Here is a 26,499-nt window from a genome sequence, read left to right on the forward strand (position 1 = left end):
ATCCCTGAAGTGTGTCGGTCCCAGAACCGAACATCCGATCCCAGTCATCCAGCCATACGATCTCCCTCCGCCGAGTATCCGATCCGACTCCATATTGGCCATGGAGAAACAGTTATGCTCTTGTCTCCTCACCTCCCCGCCCTGTCCTCGCACGCACTCACCTCAAACTGTAAATTAACCAGTTTCTTGTGACACCAGCGTCCAATTAAGCTCGTAAATAAGCATAATTAACGCTTATCGAATCCCAAGCGTCAGTACCTCATATAAGCGAGCAGGGAATGACGTAGATACGCGAGGGAAAAAAGAAAAACAAAGCTCTCCAAGACAGCAACACCACGGTTCAGACTTGGTGCTGCCATCTTGACCGTCTTTCCATTAACACAGCATCGGGATTATTAAAAGCGTCAATGAACGGTGCTCTGTTTGCGGTAACCGAGTGGCTTTGTTATCGTTTCGTGTTATCGTTGTAACCTGCGACGACAGTGTATTGCTGTTGTGTGTCGAGTTCCGGGAGAAAGATCATGTTGGACAGGGGATCTTAACATTGCTTCATTGGCTATTCATCTTGTATATTGCTGCCTTGACCCTCTGTGCTCGAGACAACGCAGGTATTCTATTACAGCTAAGGTTAACGATTTTTAATCAGCCGAGAGCGATTCACATGGGCCTGAGTGTTAATTCTGGTACCATTAACCCTCTCACTCAGGACAACGAGGACACAGTATTCTTTCAACTGGCGCCAGACGATTTTATGCGGCCGAGTAAGCCATAGACACTGAGGGTGTATACCAACGAAAATACAACCCAGGAACTCGTAGCATGGAGGGAAAAAAAAAAAAAAAGTTTCATTGGGGACGTGAAAGCAATCATATGCATTTGTTGCCCATCTCAAATTATTGTACATGCATACCATTAACATCTTATTTTACATACTAAGCATTATTATGTAAGATGATATAATACATTGCAACATTTATACCACGAGTGTTTTATTTATGCATTTTTACTTTCGACATTATTAAGCAGGTTGAAAACTTTTTACATTCATACCACAAGGGTCTTTTACTCTATTTTGAATCCACCACCTTCGTTGTCATAAGGATCAACCCAAGATGCAGTGACGAGCTGTCGGGTTATATGGTGGTATAGCCATTCTTTGTGCTAATGTAAATCTGTGAAAGTCTCATGTTTACCACCACATAAACAAACCTCCAGCTGGTAGAGGGTCAGTGCCTGCCAAACGAATATCACCAGCGAAATGAGCTTAATATTTCTTAAAAATGACTTATTTTGTTCACCAGCCTGTCAACACTGGCTCTTCATCTATGAACACAAGCGTCTCAGTGTACAATGCATGCAGTCAGCGATGTAATGAAGTATAATAGATGTACAGACTAAACTGATTAGCTGTAACACTTGTTTATCTAACAACTCTTATACTGCTTTACATCTGACAGCGATGCCGTGACCACTGGATGGGGTGAGGGCGAGGCTGGCAGATGTGATAATGTGATATTGGTTGTGCGACTTTAGTACGTACTTATAAATCTGATAAGTTAATCTAAGTTCCTTTCACTTTTTTCTTCGTTCTGTGAAGTTCTTTTTATTCTCATTCTGACATCCTTCTTTTCCTCCTTCCCTACTTATGTTTCTCCCTCCCTAGTGTTTCTCCAGTCCTCCCTTTGTCTCACCTCAGATCCTACCATTTCTTTCCTTTTCCCACCAATTCTTTTCTCCCTTCTTCCCCATCTCATTATCCTTTTTTCTTTCTTTCTTTCTTTGCCTGTTCCTCTCCAGTTTCCTGTCCTTCCTCCCATCTTCCATCAGTATGTCTCTCCTTCCTGTTTTCTTTCCCTCCCATCCTCCTTTCGTTCTTAACTTTCCCTTTCATCCCTTCACCATCTCTTCTCTTTATCTTTTCATTCTCCCTTCCTCTTTCCTTTCCTTTTTCCTCCGTTACCTCCCTTCCTTTTGTATTTCTCCCTCGTTTCTTCCCCATTCCTCCCCTCCTTTCATCCTATTATCCCTTCCTACATTTTCCTTCCCTCCCTCTTTCCTATTTCTCTCAACATCACCATTAGTTTGGGTTAGTCAGGTCCCACTCTACTCATTATTTTTATTAATGCATTACAATAATCGTGAACATCGTTTCACTGATTCACACATATATATATAATAAGGGAAGAAGCATTCAGAAAAGTTGAATTGGGAAAGAATAGGATGAAACAGCAAAAAAATAGGGAGAGAAAAAAAAGGGTATATAATGGGAGACCAATATAAATGGTGTAGAGAGGCCAAAGGACAAGAATATGAGAAAAGTAAAGAGAAGTGAATAAACGAATAAGGAAGATTCAGACAGTAATAGTAAGACCTCTTCATCTCAAAAGACAAGTCATTACAGATAAGTGACATTACAGGAATTGACGGAGGGAAAATGGAATTGGGAGAGGGACGAGGAAGAGCAGGGTGAGAGGTGGACAGTAAAGAGGGGAAGTGATAAAACGCAAGAAACTAGGGGAGGAGAAAAAATGGACTGAGAGCAACTCATAAGGCAGGCAGTGACGCCAAAGAAAGTGAGCGGGGATGATGAGACAAAATAAGGGAAAAGAAGGCAAGAAGAAGAGGGAAAGGAGTGGGGGAGGGAAGAGATAAGAGAAGAGAAAGCCGGAACTACAGGCATTTCAAAAGACGTCAACGTAAATAGCAGCGAAGTAGAAATTGAGCAGGGATGACAAGACATGAGGAGAGAAAGAAAGACAAGAAAACAAAGATAAATAGAGAGGAAAAGGGAGAAAAAGAAAGAAGAAAGAATTGGAACTAAAACAATTCAAAAGGCACGTCAAGACAAATAGTGACCCCCTAAAAACTGAGCAAGGATCACATAAAGAGGGAGATGAAAACAAGCTGAGAAGGACGAAGAGAGGAAACGAAAAAAAGGAAGAAAACGAGAGAAGGAAGAAGAGAGGAAATGAAAGAAAAGGAAGAAAACGAGAGAAGGAAGAAGAGAGAACTAGAATTAATGCAATTTAGAAGGCACGTCAACACAAAGAGTGACCCCGTAAAAGTTGAGAGGGTCTGAGGACTCTCCGGTTGTTGACGATTTGGCGACCACATCTGCGAAGTAGGCTTTACAGGGCTCCAGGTTCCTGAGGGTGACGGAGGCTGTGGTGGTGGTGGTGCATTGAGCTAGGCTGGGATCTGTGTTCACCTCGTAGTAGCACACCTTGGGATAGGGGATAGATGGAGTGTTAGCGGGCTCAAGAATACAGTAGGAGGTTCAGATTGGGGTTCGGGGGATAGGTTAGATTAAAGGTTCTCGGATAGGATTTTTAAATATTACGATAAATTTCAAGGGATTTCATAACAGGAAACAAACTGAAACCTATGAGTAACAGACAGAGACAGTGACAGACAGATAGAGGGAGAAAAAAAAGACACAGGTACACAATGGTAGACAGAGAAAGACGGACAAAAATGGCAACAGACAGGCAGACAGTGAGACAGTGACTGAATCCCAGACAGATCGACAGCTACAAAGACAGCCAGGTGCAATGGACGAACAAGGAGACAGACCGGGAGGGACAAAAAGTGACAGAAAGACATAAACAGACAAACAGACAGAAAGAGAGAAATAAAGACAGAGAAACAGGTTGAATGAGGTTAATCCCTAAATTATGGTGAAGCCCTTTTTGCTGTACTGTAGCAATCCCCAGACGGATTCACTTGGTTTCAGAGAGACTATTTAAGCTGGAGGGATTACACAGGCTTCATCCACCTCTTGACAACCAGGATGTTCTCACACGTAGAATAAAATCGCCTGATGAGAGAGAGAGAGAGAGAGAGAGAGAGAGAGAGAGATCACTACACCAGAGGAAACCTGACATACATCGCTACCGAAGACCCACAGTCAGGTATGGCAAAATTTTCACGCATATTAGACGCAGATATGATACACCTTGGAAAAAACAGGCAGTTCATGGGGCGCACTACTCTGACGCACACGAGCTTTAGGAATAGTCAACAAAAGACACCTCCATGACACAGACAACTACAGAAAAACGTAAGACACCTCAAAAGCATTATAGACACCATAGAAACACACTCATTTTAAAATCACACTGTCTTATATAAACAGATACATTTAAGAAACACACATTGACAACTGAGAAGCATAAAGGTATCCCAGAAACACACACACACACACACACACACACACACACACACACACACACACACACACACACACACACACACACACACACACACACACACACACACACACACACACACAACATTTATTCACCTCGTACTGGTAGGTGCAGACGGAGTTCTCGGGGTCCCAGGCGAAGGTGATGGTGTTCTCGGTGGCGTCTATCTCGCGGCCATTGGTGGGGGTTTCAGGGTCTGTGGGTGGTTGGAAGACGTATAGTATGATGGGAAGGGGAGGGGCAGAATTGGGTGGGGGAGAGGGAGAGAGGGGTGTGGTATGAAGAACTGTACTGGGTAGGGTAGGAAGGGAAGGTAACAGAAGGGCAGGGAAGAGAAAGACGGGAAAGAAAAAGAAAAGTGGGGCAGAGGAAAGAGGCAGGGATAAGTAGAGTAGGACAGGGCGAGGCAAGGTAGAGCAAAGTTCCGTAGAGAAAAGAGGAAACCTAACTTACATAAGAGGATTTCCAGAGTGTGCAGTGAAAGTGGCAACATTTATGACAAGCGTCATAAAAAAAAACAAAGCATTTTACAAGAAACAAGAACACGATAAAATGATGGGAAAGTATCCCATTAAAAAAATTCAGCATCCAACTTATTCTGCATAATAACGAAAAAAATTATGAGCATCAAAGTCTGACATATTCAAACACCCATTCTTTACCCAGTCCATCCAAGACTGGAATCATTCCCTGTCTCTTACAGCTAATAGATCGTCTTGACATTTTAAAAATAAGGATCACCAGCCATTCTCTTCCTACCCCCTATCCTTTATCCCCTTCCTGATCCTCGTATACTATGCTGCTCATTTACTATCCAGGTCAATAAATCCAGACTACGGTACTTTAACTGTCCAGCACTTACCTCCTCCTTCGAGAGTGTCGCCCTGCGTGTATGCTGATGCTCCCGCCACATGAATACCGGTGCTGATGGTGAAGTAGGGCGTCAGGGTGAACATGTGGGTCTGGCACGGCTCCAGGTAGTTGATGAACTCGGTACACGACAGCTGTACCGACACACATGACATTCAGTTGCACATAAAACATACTCCCATATAATGTACACTTTATAAGCTATGCCTTAGCCCCCGTTACACTGTACATTTCATAGGCTACACTGTACACTCGACTGCACTACACTTTTTAAATTGCATCATACCACCACACATGCAACTCATGGTGTACATTTGGAAGACAAAGACACAAGCAGGCGTTACACTGGTCTAGACGCAAAACTGCACAGTGAAGTACAGTATATCCTCTGGTTTTCTTAAGGATCCTCACGCATACATAAGCTTGACTGTCACTCCAACCTACAGACTGGATCGAATTTCCTGTTTGAGTTTGTGGATGCTGTTTCGAGGTTTCTGCAGCTGATGTGAGTTTTGCGCGAAGAGACATGGTTATGTGTACAAAATAATGTTACAGTTTGCCATACCTTCTATGATTGCACTTCTTATTCTTTCTTATGCTTAAAACAACAGAGTGTAGCGCACAGAGCCTCAGTTCGTCAGTAAGTGGAGGCGTCATCTAACTACATCAGACTAAAACTGAAGAAACGCACCTATTATTGCGGAGGCACATATCCAGTTTTTGTAAAATCAGATTGTGTAGTTGGGTTGACAGTTAAAACTGTGCATTTGTACAAACCCTGACGATAAGTCTAACAAATAATAATCTTCAGACCGATTCACAAACTTCATTCACGGTATACCATTTACCGCAAAATATGCGCTTTCGAAAAGCAGTAAAGTTATCCATATAAAGACAAGGGTTTTGCACGACTCAGACTAGATGAACGATGTTCCGTAATGATAACAGTAAAGTAAGTGCGTGGTAGGTATATGTATTTTAAAGAGCAGTCAAGCCACCCATGAAAGCAGAAATATTCCACTGACTGAGTGTTCTTTAAACCACATCCAGGTTGTTTAAGTCGACTTATTTTTCACACTGTGCTGTTTCTCTTTATTCAAAGTGAGGAAAACTTGCTCAAACCTCCTCACGCATTATTACAGTTCCAACATCAAAACTTGCCAAGTACTAAAAAACTGCAAATGCGTGAAAAGTATTACAAAAAGATGTTATACCCAGAATTTTACTTTCAGGAACACTAGGTAAGTCACACTTATGGCATCAGGAGAGCGAGAAGCGGTGAACGAGACCGGCGAGACATCGACTCGTACATACAAATGATGCTTCGTTTTGCTGGGATGATAGAGGGAGGCTGCAAGTGCTTCAGGAAACTCGGACATTTTCTAAACCGGTATGAAGAGAAGTGGTCTTTGCACTGCTCTTTTATTGAGTTAAAACTAATTGCAATACATGAGTGTGTTTGAATTATAGTCATGCTTGAAGTCAGTTATACAGCATGAGAGTATATTGGTATATCATAATTAGAGGGAGATGACAGAGGACAAGACAATGGGTGGGTTATTAGCAATTCGCAATCACTGGATTGATTTCAGGAATACGGGAAAATAATTTGAATAACTTGAATCGGTTTCAATAATATATATTTTTTTCCTTTTCTAATGGTAAGTACAACAAGTAACGCACCTGGTAGTTGTAATCGTATGTTTGAAATTCTTAAATCAAGGAGCAACTGCAGAACTAACACTTACTCCATTCTGATCTGTCTGTCTGTCTGTCTGTCTGTCTCTCTCTCTCTCTCTCTCTCTCTCTTTCATCGGGTCATACAGTGCGTGCTTGAAACATTAATAAGTCCAAAGTGTGTGGAATTACTTCTTTAGTGAGAAAGGGAGGAAGAGAACTAAATTATACAGAAGAGCAATAAGACCCCTAACATATCTGATGAACCTGATGTCATCCACCGTCCCCTCAGCTTCCACCCTACCTCCCCCATCCCTCTTCCACCATTCCACCCGTGCCTTCTCTCTGCCTCTCCATCCTCTTCCACCACCCTCCGTACCTGCTGCCCCCTTTTTACCTAGCCATCTCCCTGTCACCCATTTCCTATCCCTGCCACTCTTCTCCCATCTAGCCTTCCCCTATCCCATACCTCTCCTGCCCCCCGCTACCTTTTGCATATCTCTGCATCTTCCCTGTCAACCTTTCCTTTCACTATACTTTCCTTACCATCCCTGCCTTTACTTACCCTACCTCCCTTGTCTCCCCATCACCTTTCCTTACTGCTACATTCCCTCGATCTGCCTGACCCATACTTCCTTGTCCTGCCTGTCTTTGCCCTACTCTGCCTTCCTTCTTCCTCTCAGTCTTTCCTTACCCACCTGCCAACCCATCACCCTTCCAGCCTTTCCCACTATCTCCTCTGTCTCCCCTCCCTCGCTTACTCCCTCCCCCCCCTCCTTCCTCTCCCTGCGTTCTCGCCTGTCTACCCATTTTTCCACCAGCTTTTCCTACCTTCTCCTCCTCCTCTTTTGCCTCCCCTACCTCTCCCTCTTCCTCTCTCTGCCTTTCCATTTCTCCCTCTGCCTTCCTCCCCTCACCTAACTCCCCTTACCTCTTGACAGTGGCTCTGCATGGTGGGTTCGCTATCAGTTTCGAGGTTGTAGTATTCGATGGGCAGGTCAGACGGTGTGATGTCCCACTTCAGCATCATCCAGACATCCCCAGTCATATTTACGTGGAAATTCATGATTAGACCTATAGAGGGAATGGTTGTATTAGCTTCTTCTTCATCTTCATCATTATTGTCATCTTCCCTCTCATTCTCATCATCATCATCACTTCATTATCATCATCATTACTGTTACACTGTCCATGGACGATTCTCTTTGATGTGATGTGTCAGGGAGAAAAGTGGAGGACCTGCCCCAAGTATAAAGCAGACGTAGTGGAGTACGAGGGAAACTTTTATCTTTGACTGTACTTTACCTCATCCAGTACCCAAGTTACTACTGTATCGCACTCTCCTGACAATGAATAAGTAAATGAACTTTCTCTCCTTTCTGTACCGCACCTCCAAGAGTTCCCAGGTCGATATCACAGACGCCCACGTTGCCCTGTCCGTCCACGCCCCTGATCTGGGCCTGTGGGGAGCAGCAGGAGGCCAGGTATGCGGCCTGCACCGCGTCTGTAGTGCCGGGGATCAGGCCTGTTACGGTCAGATCAAAGCCAACAGGGACTGCTCGAACGTCGTATAGGCCTGGGGTAGATAAGAAGATCGGGAGTGATGCATAGAGAGATACCCGGGTGGATGAATGCATCCATGGTAGATAGAATAGCTAATAAACAGGTAGACGGACAGAAACGCATTCAGACAGAGAGATAAATAGATAGATAGATAATTAGACAGACACACAGACAAAAAGAGAGAATACTGAATAATATTCCCTTAATACACACACACACACACACACACACACGTAATATATATATATATATATATATATATATATATATATATATATATATATATATATATAGATGGATATATATATATATATATATATATATATATATATATATATATATATATATATATAAAAGCACAGGAATCTCTCTCTCTCTTTCTCTCTTTCTCTCTCTCACCCACCTGAATCAAAGTCCCTGAGTGATGCGGTGGCAGAGTAGTTAAGGTACTGACATATACCATTGTTGAGGTACCCGGTGCAGTCAGGGGCTGAGCTGAGCACGCAGGTGGGGGCTCTCAGGTCGGTTACCTGAGGGAGGGAGAAAGAGGGAATATAGTTAAGTCAATGAATGAGAAAATGATTGAGATAGCTCGCAGACGGAGAGAGAGAAAAAGATAAAGAAAAACTTAGGTGGGGCTTAGATATTACTCTTTGTACTAACCTGCCCCTCCCTCCCCTACCCTCAATGATGAAGTGGGCAAGTGTTGTGTTGAGGGTTCTCCGTCTGTCCCCTTTCCCCTGCTTTAACCTACCCTAGCCTACCGTACTATACCTTGCCCTTCCTTCCCTACTCTGCCATTTCATATCCTACCCTGCCCAACGGTATCTCGGTCTGTTCAACTTTAACATTCTCTGCCCCCTCCCGGTACTCTCCCTTACACTTTCTAGTGTCCTTCCTTGTTCTGCCCTACCCTACCCTACCCAACCTTACTCTGTCCTACCCTTCCCTACCCTACTTTTGTACATACCTTACTCTTCCCTGCACTATCCAACTCAACCCTATGCTAATCTACCTTGCCGAACCCTATTCTTCCCTACCCTACCCTAGTACCTATTATAGTACCCTACCGCACCCTACCCTAATCAGTCTTTCCCTGCTCTACCGTGTCGTCTCTCACATACCCTACCTACCCTACCCTTCACTAATCTACCCTGATGTACCTTGCCCTACTCCTCCGCGTACTCTCTCACATACTGTATTTACCATGCCCTTCCCTGCTCAACCTTCTTCCGTAGCTACCCACCGACGACACGACGATGAAGTGCGCCAGGGCCGAGTTGAGGTTTTCCGTCTGCGTCTCACTTCGCGCGGTGACAATGACGGTGCTGACCTGGCCGTGGGAGGCGGTGTTCGGCACGGTGAAGGACGCCTCTACTAACACTGACTCGTTGGTGGCGATGAGCACACTGACGGAGGCGCGGTAGGTGGTTAGTTTGTTAGACAGGTAAATAGATTGATTGATAGATAGAGGTAGTGAGATAGACAGAGATGAGAGGGTACGGTGAACGATGTCTTTATTCGTATTGTGACAGTCGATGGTGGCGAAGAACACTGACGGAAGTGCGGTAGGAGGTTTGCGTGTGTGTGTGTGTGTGTGTGTGTGTGTGTGTGTAGACAGAGATAGACGAGGAAGAGAAGTAAATAGAGAAAAGTGAAGAGACGAAGAGGAAAGGATAAACCTTTTTCCCATCCCTTTCCCTCTATCTCTTTATCTTCCTTCCCTCTCCGTCTTTTATCCCCCATTCCATATCGCCTCCTTCCTTCTATCTCCATCTCCCTCTTCTATTCATTACTTTTCTCCCACCTTTTCTCCCTCCTTTCTCCCCCTCCTTCTCCCTCTCCTCGTCTTCTGTCTCTCCCTCTCACCTCCTCCTCTTCGATCATTCTCCTTCCTCCTTCCGTTCTTTCCCGTCTTCCTCCTCTTCGTCTCTCTCTTCTTCTATCTATCTTTCTCCCTTTCCATTCTTTCTTTTTCCCATTCTTCCTTCCCCATGTCGCTCTGCCCCCCCCCCCTCTCTCTCTCTCTCTCTCTCTATTTCCTTTCCTGTCCTCCTTCCCCTTTTTCTCCCCATACGTCCTTCCAAATACCTTATCCTTTCCACGTCGCCCATTCTCTTCCATTCCTATACCCCTCTCTCCCCATCCATCCTTCTCTCCATCACTCCCTCTCCTACGGCCCCCCCCCCTCTCTCTCTCTCTCTCTCACCTATCCGGCACCACAGAGGTCAGGAAACCGAGATCGTCCGTGCCCGTGATGTCAAACACGGATGCCACGCCGTAATTGGTAACGACGAACTGCGCAGTGGTTGAGGTTCCGGGGAGCGCAGAGAGGTCCTCGGTGGTGGCGTAGAGCATCACCGTAGACTGGACTGGCTTCCTCTCTACCGCTGACAGGCGCTGCCATTTGCTCTCTGGATATGTCAGAACTCGGTGAAAATAGCTGTCCTTGAGAACAGTTAAAAGTTTGGTGTGAATATGTGTGTGTGGCAGAAAGTTGAATTGTAGCTAAGGAAGATGAATATTTCTCTCTCTCTCTCTCTCCAGTGCCCCCCATACCTGAAGTAAGAAATCCAACAAGCATGATGAAGAAAGATTGTTCCGGAAGTGGGTCTGTGTGGAGGTACACTTGGTCTTGCGCGTCCACATGGTACGGGGTCTCTCTCAGCACCACGCCAGCCTGAGGGGGGCGGGGGAAGGAGGAAAATAGTGGTTTAAGGAACGTCCTGTGAAAGCCAGTCAAGAATGTCCATAACTTGTGAAGGCCAAATATATAATGTCCTTAAACTGTATAAGCTAAATAAGTATATCCGTTTGTGCTGCTTTTTGAATGTTGCTTCTTGATTAACCCTTGAAGTTGGGTGTACTGCTGGCGTAATGCCACTCAGGGGAACGTGATGCTGGTCATCGGTGCCCTTAATGCATGGATTGCGTAGCCTAGCCGCAGTTCTCATGTTTATATGGACAAAATGAGACTGGTTAAGATGATGATTACGATGATGTCCATTACTTCTTAACCCCTACACACTGACGACTAATATTTGTCATTCTAGGTGTTTTAGTCAACTTAATTCAATTTAAGAGCGACTTTCCAAACTGCAGGAGCCTGATACAACCGTCACCAAGGCTTTCACGTACAGGACGCTCTCCTAAGTTTAACAGACTCATTTGGAGGTAGCAAGAATTATAAATAACTCATTTGGAGGTAGCAAGAATTATAAATAATGTCATCGCTTGTGTGCGTTACCGTGGGTGAGTTATGATCTGGATCTGTCTACCAGCTAAAAGACGCCTTACCTGTGAGTTATATATGATGACACTAATAGACATTTTCCGAACTGTCTGTGTCACAGTTCATCTCTACCGTGTTATTCTAGAGCATTTTCCTTTATGTTCTGTGCTTTCCTTCAGTCCCTCTGTCACTGTCCACGTCTCACTCCTGTACGTCCCAGCACAGTCATCCAAGGTTGCATTATTTCCATACTCATATTTTTGTCCTGATCATTATTTCCACAGCCCCATATCACTTGAAAATAAAGTTATGCATATCCCCTGGACTCGTATTCTTGTCTGTTTAGGAAGCTCCCTAACACCTCTTCCTTAGTGATTTATTTTTGAATATGGCTAGTTAATAACCATTTGTACGCCTTTTTATGGAGAGTATGGCGATATTGGAAGGATTTACATAACAGAAGAGGACACTAATCTGCAATAAACAAAATAAACCGCTTAGGAAAGGGTGTTAGGGAGCTTCCTCTACCGTCGAAAATGCAGGCCCTGGTGATCTAGTGGGTTAAGGCAGTAAGGAGTAAAGGATGCTATTTGAAGGGGTGCATTTCGAGTGATTGTTGGAGTTCATCGCTCACACAGGTTAATACCACTCGGGAAACAGCGACTGGTCACTCTTGTTTAAGTGTTTGGACTAAATTGCCAAACCCCAGGCCCCTACGCTCCTGAATGGGCAATAAAGGATAAAGGTACTGAAAACAGATCTCCCTGTCGTCCACCCTTCTCCCCGCACCTCCCAGCTCGGCCTCACCTTGTCAATGAACTGCACTGTTTCCACGACGGCCACCTGGCTCTCGACGTGGCCAATTAGCGTCACTTCCAGGTAGTATTGCGTGTCTGGAGTTTGAAAGTAAATTATCATAAAACTTAGAACAGCGGATTATACAAGGTGATGGATGCACAAAAATACCATTACACATGCCAGTGGAAGAAAATACTATGATATACATGCAATACCTGACGATAACAGAGGGTTCATAAAGTATACAGTATTATCTAAGAAAGGTGTATAGATCAGTCGATATACAGTACATACAACACTTGATCATACAAGAAGAGGATACATTAAAAATCTGTTATACAAGATTGTGCGAGAAAATTATATGACTCAATCGAAATGCGTGCACAGTAAGGGGGCGGTGTAATGGAAGGCAGGACTCCAGTGAATCGCCAGTTTAAACTCAGAACCTCCTGCAAGGCTTTTATTTCCAACTTAGTTCCCTCACACCACCCACCTCACCTTGAAGCCTCCGTCCTAAGTAGGGAGCGTAGTATAACAAGCCGCACACAGCATCACAGTGAACTAATTTAGCCCACAGAAAGTTGGCGATGCCAGAGGGTCAAATAAAGTGGCAAAAACGTTGATATTGAAACTAGTATATATGTAAGATCGGGACATTACTCGTCTGTATTGAAAGGATTGGAACTCACCTCACATAGGTATACAAGGGATGGAACTCGCCTCACATAGGTATACATGGGACTTGAACTCATTGCCCATCAGTATAAGAATGACTAGAGCTCACAACTCATCGGTATACGTGGGATCAAAACTCACCACTTATCAGTACATATGAAATCAAAACTCACCACTCAATTATACTTTCAAAAATGGACCTCACTACACATCGATCGATAAGCACAGAAATGGGCCTTCCCTCGGTATACGCGGAACTAGGCCATTGGTATAGGAAAGAACTCTGCTCACCGCTAAGCGGCTGCCCCTCGATCGGCCGGTAGTGTGGGTGGGGTGGGAGGGGATCGAGGAAGGCGAAGTCGGCGAAGAAGTCGAGGCTGGAGGTGGCGAGGATGGAGACTGAGTGGGAGGCGGAGGAGAGGGTTGTGTTAAGGAGCCAGATGCCGTACACAGGGGCGGTCCAGCGCAAGGCCTTGAAGGTGGACGTGTGGGAGATGACTTCTACGGAGGGATCGCTCTCCAGACTCGTAGCGTCCAGGAGGTCGTACGTTTTGCCTGTGAGGAGAAAGGAGGAAGGTAAAGTGTAAGTAATGCTGAGGTCACCATCATTGCACTTAACCAATTCAAGACGAGGACGTAGTTAACGACTTACTATTATTCATATATCCACATCTGGACATAGTTGTTAACTGGGGAGATACAACAGTTTCGGTCTAACTTCGACACACGTTTCCTATGCCAGTTAGAATGCTGTTCAGTCTCATACCTCCTCACCACATTCTGCCGGTCTCAAACCAATCTTGCCTCTCCCTGTCCTGCCCCCTGCTGTGCTATTCTAACTTCTTCCATTCTCGTCCTGTCCATCCTTACCAACTCATCCATCCACATTCCATCCTACCCCTTTCCAGCTCGTCCCACCTTCCTCCTACCCCATCCTTCCCTGTCCCACCCATCCCACACTTGTCCTTCCTTAAACCATGCCATTCTAACCCTTATTTTTCATTCTGTTCCGTCATTCTACCTCCATTCTCCTCGTCTTATTCTGTCCCAGCCATTCTTCTATTCCAGCTTGCGTCTTCCATCATCACTCCCCTTTCTCCTCACGCGTCGCTCCCCGATTTCATTCCATCATTACCCGTTCTTCATTGCCACCCATATCCCTTCATTCCTTGCCTCTGTCGTTTACCCCATCATACTGCTATCCTCCTTCCCCGCTCTCTCCATGTATTTCACTTCCTTCCATCTCACTCTTCCCCACCTGTTATCTCTCTCCATCCTCCTGTCCGCTATCCCCATCTCCCTTCTTCCCCTACCCTTGCCTCGTCTCCTCCTCCTCCCTTGCCCCTTTCTCGTTCTCCCCCTCTCTCCCCCCACCTGTAGGGTTGGTGAAGAGTCCAGAGGTGAGTTCCCCAGAGATGCGTAGTTCAAAGTCCACTATGGCATCGTCCACGGGCACTTCCTCACGCAGGTTCTGACTCGTCTCCAGCTGCATCAGAGTCACCTGGGGCAGGGAGGGTGAAAGTGAGTGTGTGTGTGTGTGTGTGTGTGTGTGTGTGTGTGAGAGAGAGAGAGAGAGAGAGAATATCGGGATGCAAGTTAATTCACGAACAGAGGCAAACACACACACACACACACACACAATAGAGTATGCACTAACAGCACACACACGAATACCTCAGCCTTGCCCTTCCCTATCCCATTCGTTCTCTTTCCATCCCATTCCTCTCTATCTTTTCGCATCCTTCCCCAACATTTTCCCATCCCCCTTTCCCTGCTGCAGGACAAGGGGGATACATTTCCTGTCCTGCTCATCCTCATTTTATTCTTTCTCTTTCTCTCCATGTCATTCCCCTCCGAAAATTTCTCACCCATCCTTTTCTCATTCCCCTTGCCCCTCAGCCTCCCATTCAATCTCATTCTATCCAGCCCATCCTTCTCCTTCATTTCTCCCCCTTCCCCCTCCCCCATCCCATCCTCTATCTTTCCATCCCATTCCCCTTCATTCTCTGTCCATCCTTGCCCATCCTTCTCTCATCCCCTCTATCCCGTATTTTCCCCATCCCCCCCTCTCTACTCACGGTGGAGGTCTCAACAGTGCTGCCAATGATGTCCACGATGTCATTCACGTCGAACTTGGCCGCGTTGATGAATAAACCGCCCGTCGCCTCCGCCAGCTCAATGTACTCGTCGGTGCTGGTGATTAGGTCCCTCTCGTGCTTGCCCTCACCCAAGCCTTTTTCATCTTTTTTCGCCGCCAAGTCACTAAGGATCACTGTAACCTGGTGGGGAGGGGGGAAGGAGTTACATTAATTCTCTAGCTGGCAGTTCTCGGTCCCACCTTCTTTTATAATCCCCATGCGTCACTATAAACTAAGGGCACGATGGAGTTGCATCAATTTTCTACCTGACAGTCTTCTGCTCTGTGTTCTTTAGTTTGATTTCCTTCTTCTTCTTCTTTTTAGCCTCTGTAATCTAGGAACAGAACTATATTAATTCTCCGCCACACAGTCAACAATAATGTCAACTTATGAGTAGACATGATACCCTGCCTTCTTCTTTCCCCTTTTCCTCCCTCCCTATTGCTTCCTTTCTCCTTTTTTCATTCTTTCCTGTCTACTTTTTCTTCCTTACTTCCTTTCTACCCATTTCTTTATCGTCCACCTTTCTCCTTTTCTTCATGCCTACTTTCCTTCTCTCCTTCCTGCCTGCCTTCCCAGCTCCTCCTCCTACTTTCTTCCTTCATCCTATGTCTCTTTACATTATTAGTAGCTTCCCTCCTTCTTCGTGTTTTCCTACCTTCTTTTTCGCCCCCTTGCATTCCTGCCTGTCTTCCTACCCACCTATCTACCTGCTTACCTATTTACTTGCCTGTCTGTGTGGGTGCCTGCCTACCTCCCCGTATACCATCCTACTTATACTACTTACCTACCTACCTTTATGTCTGCCCCACCTTATTGTGCTGCTGCTGCGCCAAGGCAATGATGGGGTTCATCAGCTCGCCGTCCTTGGCGTCGGCGTCGGTGAAACAAAAGACGGCACCGTAATCAGGGGTCACTCCAAGGGCGTTCTGGAGGAGGGATGTGTCTTTTAGTTCTGGGGGGAGGCGCTGATGGGGAGATGGAGCTTCGAGTATGAATAGGTGTAGTGATCATTCTCTCTCTCTCTCTCTCTCTCTCTCTCTCTCTCTCTCTCTCTCTCTCTCTCTCTCTCTCTCTCTCTCAGGCCAGAGTAACTAACCTGCAGCCCACACCAGAACAGCTCAGGATTGTCCCCACCACCGTAGGGCTCAAGGGCGTTCACAGCGTCCAGAAACTCTTGAGAATCCGACGTCCTGAGCACCGGGCCGCAGTCTGCACAAGAGGAGCACAGGCCACGTAGTCATGAGCATTTTGGGGCTTAAGTTATGTATATGTGAACATTTTGATGAAGTTTTTGGATCTTAAGATGTGGGGAGGATTTTGTTTTTAAATTTTTGTCTTCACTCAAAATTTCCGGAGCTTCAGTTGTTTTGGGCGTTACTTTATTACACTTTTTCTTTGCCTTCAATCATGGTTTGAACTTAAGTTGTTTATGGGATTATTTATACTTCTCAAACATAAATTTTCTCGAGTTTCATTGCTTATAAGATTACTTGCTTGTACCCTATTCTTCAGTAATCTATTTTCTGGAGATTAAGCTCTACGTGGGATTTTGAATGATGTTTTTATCTCAGTCTCTATGGAAAAATAGCACAGTTACACACTCAGTACTTTGGTCTCAGTAAAAAGGAGAGAGAGAGAGACTCTTACCCACCTGGATCATTGAACGGCGATAGAACATAGACCTCCGTGTTGGTGCTGGCCACGATCTGTGCAACTTGGTCTTTCACGGCTTCTATATCGTCACCCATAGAGCCTGAGGAGAGAAGTGGGAAAGTCAGGATTGTGGGTGGTGAGGATGGTGGAGGGATGGATGGTGGTGGTGATGGTGAACAAGGGAGGGTTGGCTGGTGAAGGAGAGGGGGATGCGGTGAGGATGATAATGGTGGAGACAGGGACTAGTAATGATGGTGATGGTGATGGAAGAAGGAATGGGTGATGAAAAGAGCAGGGATTATAGCCTCTTGTATCGACTCATTAATGTCACCTGTAATATCACATTAGAGGAGGAGGGATTAAGCATAAAATAACATAAATATGTTTATCATCATCAATCACCATTCTGACATGCAAATTTCCGTTTATTTCAGTGGGTTGGCCTAGAGGCCCTATAGAAAGAGAGACTGAACGGCCAATATTTTGAGCTGCTCGCTGATTGGTCGGTCGACAAGCTGCGATTTTTGTGCAAACGCCACACAGCCAGGGTGTTGGCTGGCTGCAGATTCGTCTCTAAATACATCTTGTCATTTGCGGTAATACGTGACTGGTTGCTAAATAAAATGGCTTCCTTTGTAATTTATTTTTTAATTTGAGCTATTGAAGATTTTTGTTGTAATTTTCATCCCTACATACGGAGTTTGCTTCAAAGTACACTTAAAAACCGTGATAATCGCCGAACCGTTGTGTTTTTTGTTGACAGTCCAGACTTGGTTGCCGATAAGTGTGTGTTGTACATCTTTTACTGGTGCTTTTTATTTATTTTTTTCCTTATCAGTGGTTGATTGTGCTGCATTTAGGTGCAGTAACACTCACGGACCTTCTCTGCGGCTTTTCCTACTCTCTTGTGATGCAGCAAGAAGGATATTATGGGAAATTAAGGTGAAGAGTGCAAACTGGTCAGCAAGTGTCATCGGCACTGCCAGGTGAGTTTTATTTATTTTACATGTATTTGTCCCAGTTATGAAGAGTTATTATATCATAATATAAATTGAAAGAAGCAGTGTAGGGATAGAGGATATTTTTTATTAATGAAAAGGAAATAAGGTAGTTTAGATGCTGGACCTTGTGTTTAGTCCTTGTAGCTTTCACCTTTTCCTTTTTACTCGGTATAAATGAAGATTTTGGTTGGTGAGAAAAGACTTTTGTCTGCATTTAGTCTATGGTACTGTATTCTATACGTGATGAGCATTTTAATGTTGGGTGTGGCGTATAGGGCTAAGGCTTACTTACGAAAAAATAATTCTTAAGATTAATGATTGATTAGGTCCACATATGCAGCAAAGAAATAAAGGTAATCCTTAAGGAGACCTAAGACCACGTCTTAAAGAAAAGAAAAAAAAAACTGCCTGAACTAATTCAGTGATTTTTGTAAAGGTGTACATAAGTGCGTTTTCGAGTGAAAAAGTTCTATTAATAAACAAGAAAAATATGTTTAGCCTACGTAAAAGGTTAGCATGTTTGGTTAGGTTAGCATAAAATTGGTTAGGTTAACATAGAATAGGCTAGATTACGTTAAGATAAATAAGGTTGGGTTAATATATGAAAATTTAGGTTAGCTTTGGATAAATAGGCACTGATAAGGGTTATTTCGTTTAAATGTGGCGTTCAAATGTGGCGTCCGTCTGTCCTCGCGCTCCACAAGATGGCATCCGTCTGTTAAATAACCACCGCATTTTTTCTTAACGCTTTTATCTGCTTTTACAAGATATAAAAAACAGTGAAACTTGGAAACGCGGTAAGAAAATACTTTTAAAATGCCATAAAGAGCTAAGGTAAAAGAAAAAAAAATCAAAATAAGGTGGCCCAATGTCTCCATGAAGATCGTCGAAAAAATATCAAACTGATAATACGTTTTGTTGATTACATTAGTTACAAGAAAGAAATTCTTGTGTATCCATCCTCTGCTGTAAAAGATCTCCATTCCAAAGCAGTAGTAATCTTTAGGGCCTGTGCTGATTCAGTTTTGAACAGTTCCTCAGTATAGGAAAACTTAGTGAAGCTGTATTGGAAAAAAATTTCATTAAATGTAATGACTCCCAAAATGCCATAATGTCAACTGATTACTAACATATTTTAATCTGCCACTGTCATGCAAAAATAATATCCAAATAAAGAAAATACCAAAAAAATTAAGGAGTGGTAAACGTACAGCACTTGTAATCAGGTGTGATAGATGGGTCTCTTGGTTGAACAGGGTCGAGAAGTAGCCAAAAATAAATAACTTACTAATTAAATAAGTAAATGTCAGTAGTGCCCACTGAGGTGAGCTATGCATCTGTTTATTAATTCCTACTCACGTCATCGAAATATACGGTACAGTACAGTATATTACCGGTATTCAACACAATGGCGATATTTGTCACACTCATGCATCATATCCACTCTACATGGCCAGAGCCGTTCCGTATACGTTCGCAATTAACTGTGAAAATTTTTTAATAATATGTGCAAAGAATATTGTTTGTTTGTACAGATTATGATCATCAGGTTAGAACACACACTAGGAGCAGCACTTCTTCCTGACTAACACCATATCCTAGTGTTAATCAGTTGTTACAGCTCAGCATTCAAGGTGGAGAGATGACAGTTTTAGGCCAAGCTGAAGTGAACAAGATATAGCCTAGCTTCTGTCCCCAAATGGAAGTTTAATTAATTCCTTTATTTTTTGATGTGATACCATCAAGGAGGTTACGCTGGTTTGGACTGAACTATGATAGTCAAGCCTCGACATTGGTGACTTGGAAGGACTTGTTACAATGTTTCTTTACAAAGTTAATCCAATTCCCCCCAGGAAAAAAAGAAAAAGAAGAAAAGGTATTATGCCTGATACCATGTTTCTTTGCAAAGTTAATTAAATAAAAGTAAAAAAAAAAGTATACATTTGAATTAAAAGCATTGATAAACCTAAAGACCAAGGCCACAAAATAATTTAAAAAAGAAAAGGCCCTACCGTATAATAATAATAGTAAATAAGCCTAAGAAATACACCCCTCACCTGTCGTATCGATGGAGACGGAGAGCGCAGAGCCTTGGTAAATATCGTACAGGCGTCGGTATTTGTCAGGACCCACGGCATCCTCAAACAGATTCTGTCCAGGCATTAAGAGGAAGAAATTATTAGACGAAATGATTAAGCTCTACAGTCCGAGAACGGATATATTTTTTTTTTTGAGGGGGGCCTCGTGCTTGTTATGTCTTGACAATTTCTATCAGGAGTTTTTATTTATTTATTAATTTGTTTACTGGAGGAACGTTGGCAGCGATATTACCAGGGTTGCTCGACTGCCTGGTTGTACAAACGTGCCTCAACTACTTCCCTACCCCCCCAGATAGGAGGAGACTCACTGAACTGAACACTACAGTATGTCAGTAATAAGGAAATATAAATACCATAACAGAGAATGTCAGTGTACAGAACGATACATAAATAAGTGGCTAAGGAAGAGTTGCTACGAAACCCCTTGTGCCACCCTGAAAGCGACGCTTAATCCTAAACCTTTCTGCTGCAGATCATGTTCTAAAAAAAATAAATAAATAAATAAATAAAAGTGCCCTAGTGACCCTCGCATATTCAGTAGACATAAACCTAACAGTTCTAGCTTCCCATAGCATACCAGGTAGAAGTCTGTGGCTTCTATGGCGACCTCTGCGGCGGCGTAGTGGTAGTAGTTGTGGGGCGAGAAGCAGGGCGACGTAGAGTCCTTGTTTACACCGCCCAGAGGATCGTCGCGGGCTGTTAGGTCTAGTACTCCTCCGTGACTGCATTTACCGCCTGTTTAAATGCAGATAGTTTTTAGCTCTACAACTGCTCCGCAGTTGCTTTCCCTTCTCTGCAACTGCTCTACAGTTGCCCAGCTTTACTCCACAATTCCCTGAGCTGCTCTAGAATTGCTCTATATTAATCAGCAATTGCTATGTGCAGTACCACACTGTTATATGCAGATATATTCAGCTTTACAATACTCTGCAGTTGCTCCAAGTTGCTATATAGGCATATTTAGCTCTACGTTACTCTACAACTATATAGATTGAAACTTTCAGCCCTAGATCTGCGATTCGTACTACTATTTTTACGATGCTTCTGATATCCCCATAAGAAATGCACATTTAAAAATATTTCTATATCTTAAAATATTTCAAGTCATTTAGAACTCCCTCCTTCATGTTGTACTTTTATATTTCACGTATTTTTTGTTATAGTATGGCATCTTGTCTATTCCACAGCTTGTTTACACTCTCTCTCTCTCTCTCTCTCTTTCTCTCTCTCTCTCGTTTTTCTGGATACGGAACTGATACTTATAAAACTATCATATCTTGCATTACAACTGCTTCAAAATTTTGCATTGTTACAGTGATATTCCTTTTTTAATGGTCTGCAACCTGGATACGGTGGAGTCTGTCGCTCCAGTGAAAAATTCCCAGAAACCCACTACGGCTGTTTTGTCTGTTCTTGTCTTCATATAGGTCAATAAGCAAATTTTTTATACGGACGAAGACTTTTACAATTAATTCTAAGGTCATCTCTTGCCTGTGATCGGATATAAGTGCATTGGATACTCCTTGCTCTTAGCTTATGGTCACAACAGTCATTCAGTCAGTTGCTTATTCAGTCAATCCTTCCATCAGTAACTAAGTGATACAGTCAGCCTCCCAGTCAGTCAGTCACCCACCAGTAGGCGGCTTGGGGATCAGCTGACTTTCGCCCACTTCGGTGGGGTAGGTGTAGAAGCCGCTGCTTACGCCTTTCCCGGTTATCACATTACCAGCACACGAACCCTGCAGACACAAACACACGTAAGACAAAAGAACATGCACGTGAGGTAAGGAATCAACACAGAAGCATTCTTGTACGAAAGCCAAAAGAAGTAAACGCAGGTGCACGTAAGACAAAAAATAAAGAACGCACGTAAGGTAAAATAGATAACATTCATGCGCACGTAAGATAAAAGAAATTTAAAAAAAAACACGTAGGGCAAAAGAACAAACACACGCACGTAAGGCAAAACATATAAAACACGCATGTTAGTCAAAAGGAATAAAACGCACACACGTAAGGAAAAACAACAACATATACTTAAGGCAGAAGTAAAACTCACACGCACGTATGTCAGGAGAGAGAAAACACACACTCACGAAAGGCAGAAGAAAAGAACATTGAAAAGTGAACACCATTTTGAAATAGTGTCTGTTGTATCTTTGTTCTTGTTATATTTTGGAATATATGCAAGGACTATTTAACCGCCATCAAAATTACCAAAGTTAATTATGAGCCCACGTATTCCTAGGTTTATATATTCGTAACTAGGGACGCAGACTGTGACGAAATAGGTAAATTTTTTGTTGTTACACTCAGTGGCGTGAAATGTTTGTACATCTTGGTTCAATACGCTACCGTTTTAACTCTAATTTAGCCCCGATGTCCACCGTTTTGGAGCGTATTTCACGTAACAAAAAGAAACAGTGCTACAGCTCTACATACTTTCCATAGCACTTTCCTGTAAGTAATACCGGTATCATAATTTAGTGTCAACCATATCTTACAACTCAGCATTCAAGATGGAAATTTTAGTTCAGGTTAGAGTAAAAAGGGTATAACTGTGTTAAGCTTACTCTGACTGAACACTCTGGAAAACTGCTCTTTCCTCGAGACAGAATGAAAATCAGTCAGTGTGTCCCTTTTGTCCAGATTTGTAGATTGGAAAAAAAAAAAAAAAAGCTTACCTACCTGCGAGGAAGGACAAGAAGTACAAACATCCTCAGTGTCAGTGGCCAGTATGCCGTCAATTGCGTATCCAGGTCGACCTAGCTCCTCCAGGACCTCCAAATTGCCCTCATCGATCCACGTGGAATGCGAGTAGAAGTCTTGGATCGAGTGGAGCGAGGTGCCGAGGAGGGATCGAGCTCCAGCGTAGTCTTCGTCCACCATGATGGAGGAGTAGATAAGAGGGTAGCGCGATATCAGTTTGGAGTGTAAGGTGTCGAGTTCTTCGCCGTCGCCGTGGATGGTGGGGTCGTATCTGTACGTGTAGGAGTGGGTTAGATTTGGAGGCAGTTGTTGCTACTGTTTACTATCATCATCATCATCATCATCCAATCCTACGTTGCTCCATGAGGAGCGTAGAAGCCCGGGGCTAGGCAAGTTGGTCCTGACATTTAAGATGAGAGGGACCAGCCTCACTCATCCCTGAGTGCATTACGTGAGCAGTAAACCCCAATCACCCCTTGGATATAAACCTGCACCGGCTTAGTCCGATTGGAGCGCCATTATTACCCACTAAACCACCAGGCGCCATAATTTGGTTATATGGTTACCACCCAGCTTAGTAAATGGTTTCCTGGTGTACAGGAAACCATTTGGCTTGTCACTCAGTGTCGAGTCATCCATAGGCAGAAGGAAGAGGAAAGAATGAAGGAAAGAAAGATTATTATTATTATTATTATTAGCAGAAGCAAAAGTAGTAGCAACGGTAGTAGCAGTACATTAGTAGCCAGTTTGTTGTGTATCATTGTCGCCTTAAATACCCAGACGAAGTAGTTCAGCCCCGGGCCTCTGCGTTACTGATGGGCAACACAAGACTGAATGGAGGATGGAGTAACTTCAACTTCATTGTTATCTTATTTCATTGTTTTTATCCTTTTTTGATGGGAGATTTGAGATGAGGGTCATATCTGAAGCACCATAACACTGGTATGAATGTGTAAGTAATCTGGCTTTTTATTTATTTTTTCATATCATTAACCACAAACTTCTCGGGAACGGCTTAACTGTAAGCAAGAATGGGACGTATAATTTTTCTTATGTTTACCATATAGACATTCTTTTTCTGTCGCAGATGTGAAGGAAAGCATGTGACTTTAGCTAATAATTCGACGTAAACTTCACTAGATCATGTACTGGCTCTCGGTGATCCCATGGATGTTAGGGTCGGTGACAGGGTGGTAAGGAGAGAGAGAGAGAGTATTCGACAGGTAGGGAGGCATACAGGCCTTTGCGTATAATTATAAATTATTACAGTTTTGGAGTTTCGCTAGACTGAAGCAACCTTCTTGAAGGTCCTTAGGTAGGTAAAGTGAAGCACCATAGATATACAGTAGACAGATAGATTGATAAATGCAGACAGACAGACATGGACACACCGACAGACAGGTGAACACAGACTTGGACAGAGACAAACAAACAAACCGAGAGATAGCCAAACAACAAGCACATCTCCATCCCCACCTGTACTGGTACAAAGAATCCGCTTTGACGCAGGCCCTGGCGATGGAGTTGACAGCCTTGATGAAGCGGGAGGGCGAGGCGTTGACCCCGTAGACGGCGTGGAAGATCTCCGTCAGTGAGGCGTTGTCTCTGAGGAGGAAGTCCGGCGTGGGGGGGTAGTCTCTGAAGAAGTCGCGGATGTTACGTCGGATGGCCTCGCGGGTGATCGATTCGTGGCTGTAGTCCTCGTCCAACATCTGAGAGAGAGAGAGAGAGAGGAAGGAATTAGTATCCTCGTCATAGTGATCATCATTAACATCATCATCATCATCACTGTTATTCTCGTCATCATCATCACTGTTATTCTCGTCATCATCATCACCGGTTATTCTCATCATCATCGCCATTGTTATTCTCATCATCATCATCATCATCATCATTTTATCGTCATTAACATCAGTGCCGTCGTCATCCTCCTCCTCATTATCGCCACCACCCAAGTTCCCACAACTTTTTCGGCATTTCACCTAAGTCGGAGAGATTTTTAAGGCTTACCCAACTTCTCATAATATTCACCACAATTAACGATTTTTAAGAAGGAACAGAGCATAAAAAAGGCAGAGGCTATGAGCAGTGACAGCCAAATACAGTATAGAAAGAAAATGGAGAAAAAGAGAGCTGTGAAAGGCTGGAGATCTCTGGCTAGGATGCTCCTAAGTTGATTAAAAAAATGTTGCTTCAGTTGAATTAGCACAGCCTTGTTAGTGGTAAAAATAAATAACAAGGATAAATGGTGCTAATGATGCTAATGAGAACAGTAATGATAATACTTTTCGAACGCCTACCTCCACCAAGTCAGCATCATTCCCTTGTGACGTTGACATTTGATTCTTTTTCTGTGGGAAAGTTTAATTAAGTGTTCCTCTGATGGTATTCACTTATTATTCTGAAAGTTATGCAATCTCATCCTGTAGTTATTTTTCCATATTGTTGTTTCTAACAGTCAGCCAGACAGACTAACCAGAAACATAGCTTTCGTAGTGGGGGTAATAATGTACTCTCACACGGTGAAAACAGACGTAGTATGAAGAAAAAGGAGAAGAGGATGGAGGAAGAGGGGGAGGAAAAAGGGGAAAGAAACGAAGAAGTCATGCAAGCAAACTCAAAGCCACACTCAAGAAAGGTCACTCGTGCACGAAACGATGACTTGCATTGACCTCACCTGGTTTGGGCAGAGGATGTTGTTGATGTCAGGGTCTGTGAGGTTGAGGGGGGTGGGAAGGAAGGCCCATGCCCCCCCTGCAAGCACCCCCAGCAGCAGACAACCCCTCAGAATATTGACGTGGAAGGACATGGAGTTGATGGGGTGAGTTTGACGGGGACTGAGTGACGAGGAAAGCACGCAAAGTGATAGAGCGGCTTTGGGGAAAGTTTATATATCTTTGCAGTGGGGGGAGGGAGGCAAGGATGGGGAGGAGAGGTGAAGGAGGCGACAGTGGCAGGAGAGGGGAGAGGGAGATAAGGGAGAGGAGCCGAGGAGAGGTAGGGAAGAAGAGATGAAGGTGGAGGTTGGAGAAGAAAGAACCCCTGGGGGAGGGAAGAAAAATGAAAGGTGTGAAGTAGGAGAGACAGGACGAGAGATAGGGAGGGGGAGAAGCAAGAGCTGAGGAAGGGAGTTTGGAGGTTGGGTAGGGAAAGATAAGGGAGAAGGGAACTGCAAAGAGAGGAGAGAGAAATATAAATAGAAAAGGAGGAAGGTGGGGGAGAAGAGGAGGGTGGGGAAAAGGAAGAGGAGGGGAGATTACTGGTAGGAAGTTTAGAGGAAGAGTTGGGAGAGTGAAAAGAGGAATAAGAAGGCAGGTAAACGAGAAGAGAGTAAGCGTGAGGACATAAAGAAACAGATGAAGAGTTATGAGAAAATAGAACACAAGTGGATAGAGAAAGGAAAAAGCGAAGATGAAGGTGAGTGAAAAGGAAGGGGTAAGGAGGTCGTATGTTAAAAAAATATAAGAAAGTGGCGAGGTAATATCATTATATCAGCACTACCCACCACCACCACCACCACCATCATCATCATCATCATCATTACCACCACCCACCACCATCGTCATCATCATCATCATCATCATCACCATCATTATCATCACCCACCATTACCACCACCACCACCAGTATCATAATAATCATCACCATCATCATCTTAATTATTAGCACCAACCACCATCATCATCATCGTCATCTGCATCATCATCATCATCGTCATCATCATCATCATCACCATCATCATCATCAACATCATCATCATGACTCTGAGTCTATTCTCATTATTGTTATGGGATGGGAAGGATCTAGAAAAGAAAAAAAAAACTCACGAAGACCTACCATCACAGAGACCCTTAAAACAGGCCATACATCCAG

At 43.8% G+C, this 26,499-nt stretch overlaps 1 protein-coding gene across 1 annotated transcript; it reads right to left on the reverse strand.

Moving 5' to 3' along the window:
* Positions 1-3,016: 3,016 nt before the first annotated feature.
* On the reverse strand, positions 3,017-25,435 carry LOC145413789 (von Willebrand factor A domain-containing protein 7-like). Its single transcript, XM_080283444.1, has 22 exons — positions 25,304-25,435; positions 24,103-24,338; positions 22,606-22,897; positions 21,551-21,656; positions 20,495-20,652; positions 19,876-19,969; positions 16,816-16,917; positions 16,261-16,373; positions 15,974-16,090; positions 15,102-15,302; positions 14,398-14,524; positions 13,315-13,578; positions 12,358-12,443; positions 10,878-10,998; positions 10,528-10,732; positions 9,565-9,727; positions 8,722-8,848; positions 8,146-8,331; positions 7,687-7,829; positions 5,071-5,212; positions 4,304-4,404; positions 3,017-3,223 (listed from the first exon to the last, which is right to left on the reverse strand). Exons 1-22 carry the CDS (start codon positions 25,433-25,435, stop codon positions 3,017-3,019), a joined length of 3,423 nt encoding a protein of 1,140 aa, XP_080139570.1.
* Between the last annotated feature and the right edge of the window lie 1,064 nt (positions 25,436-26,499).

The sequence above is a fragment of the Coenobita brevimanus genome, chromosome 97 (assembly GCF_032717465.1).
Source record: "Coenobita brevimanus isolate Jiangsu-jjx chromosome 97, ASM3271746v2, whole genome shotgun sequence".
NCBI classification, from domain to species: Eukaryota; Metazoa; Arthropoda; class Malacostraca; order Decapoda; family Coenobitidae; genus Coenobita; species Coenobita brevimanus.

Coding starts and splice junctions, on each gene's coding strand:
- LOC145413789 (XM_080283444.1), bottom strand. CDS start 25,435: ATGTCCTTCCACGTCAATATTCTGAGGGGTTGTCTGCTGCTGGGGGTG. Junction 15,303..15,973: donor CGCAGCAGCAGCACAATAAG/GTGGGGCAGACA, acceptor CCTCCCCACCAG/GTTACAGTGATCCTTAGTGA. Junction 14,525..15,101: donor GCACTGTTGAGACCTCCACC/GTGAGTAGAGAG, acceptor TCCCTGCCCCAG/GTGACTCTGATGCAGCTGGA.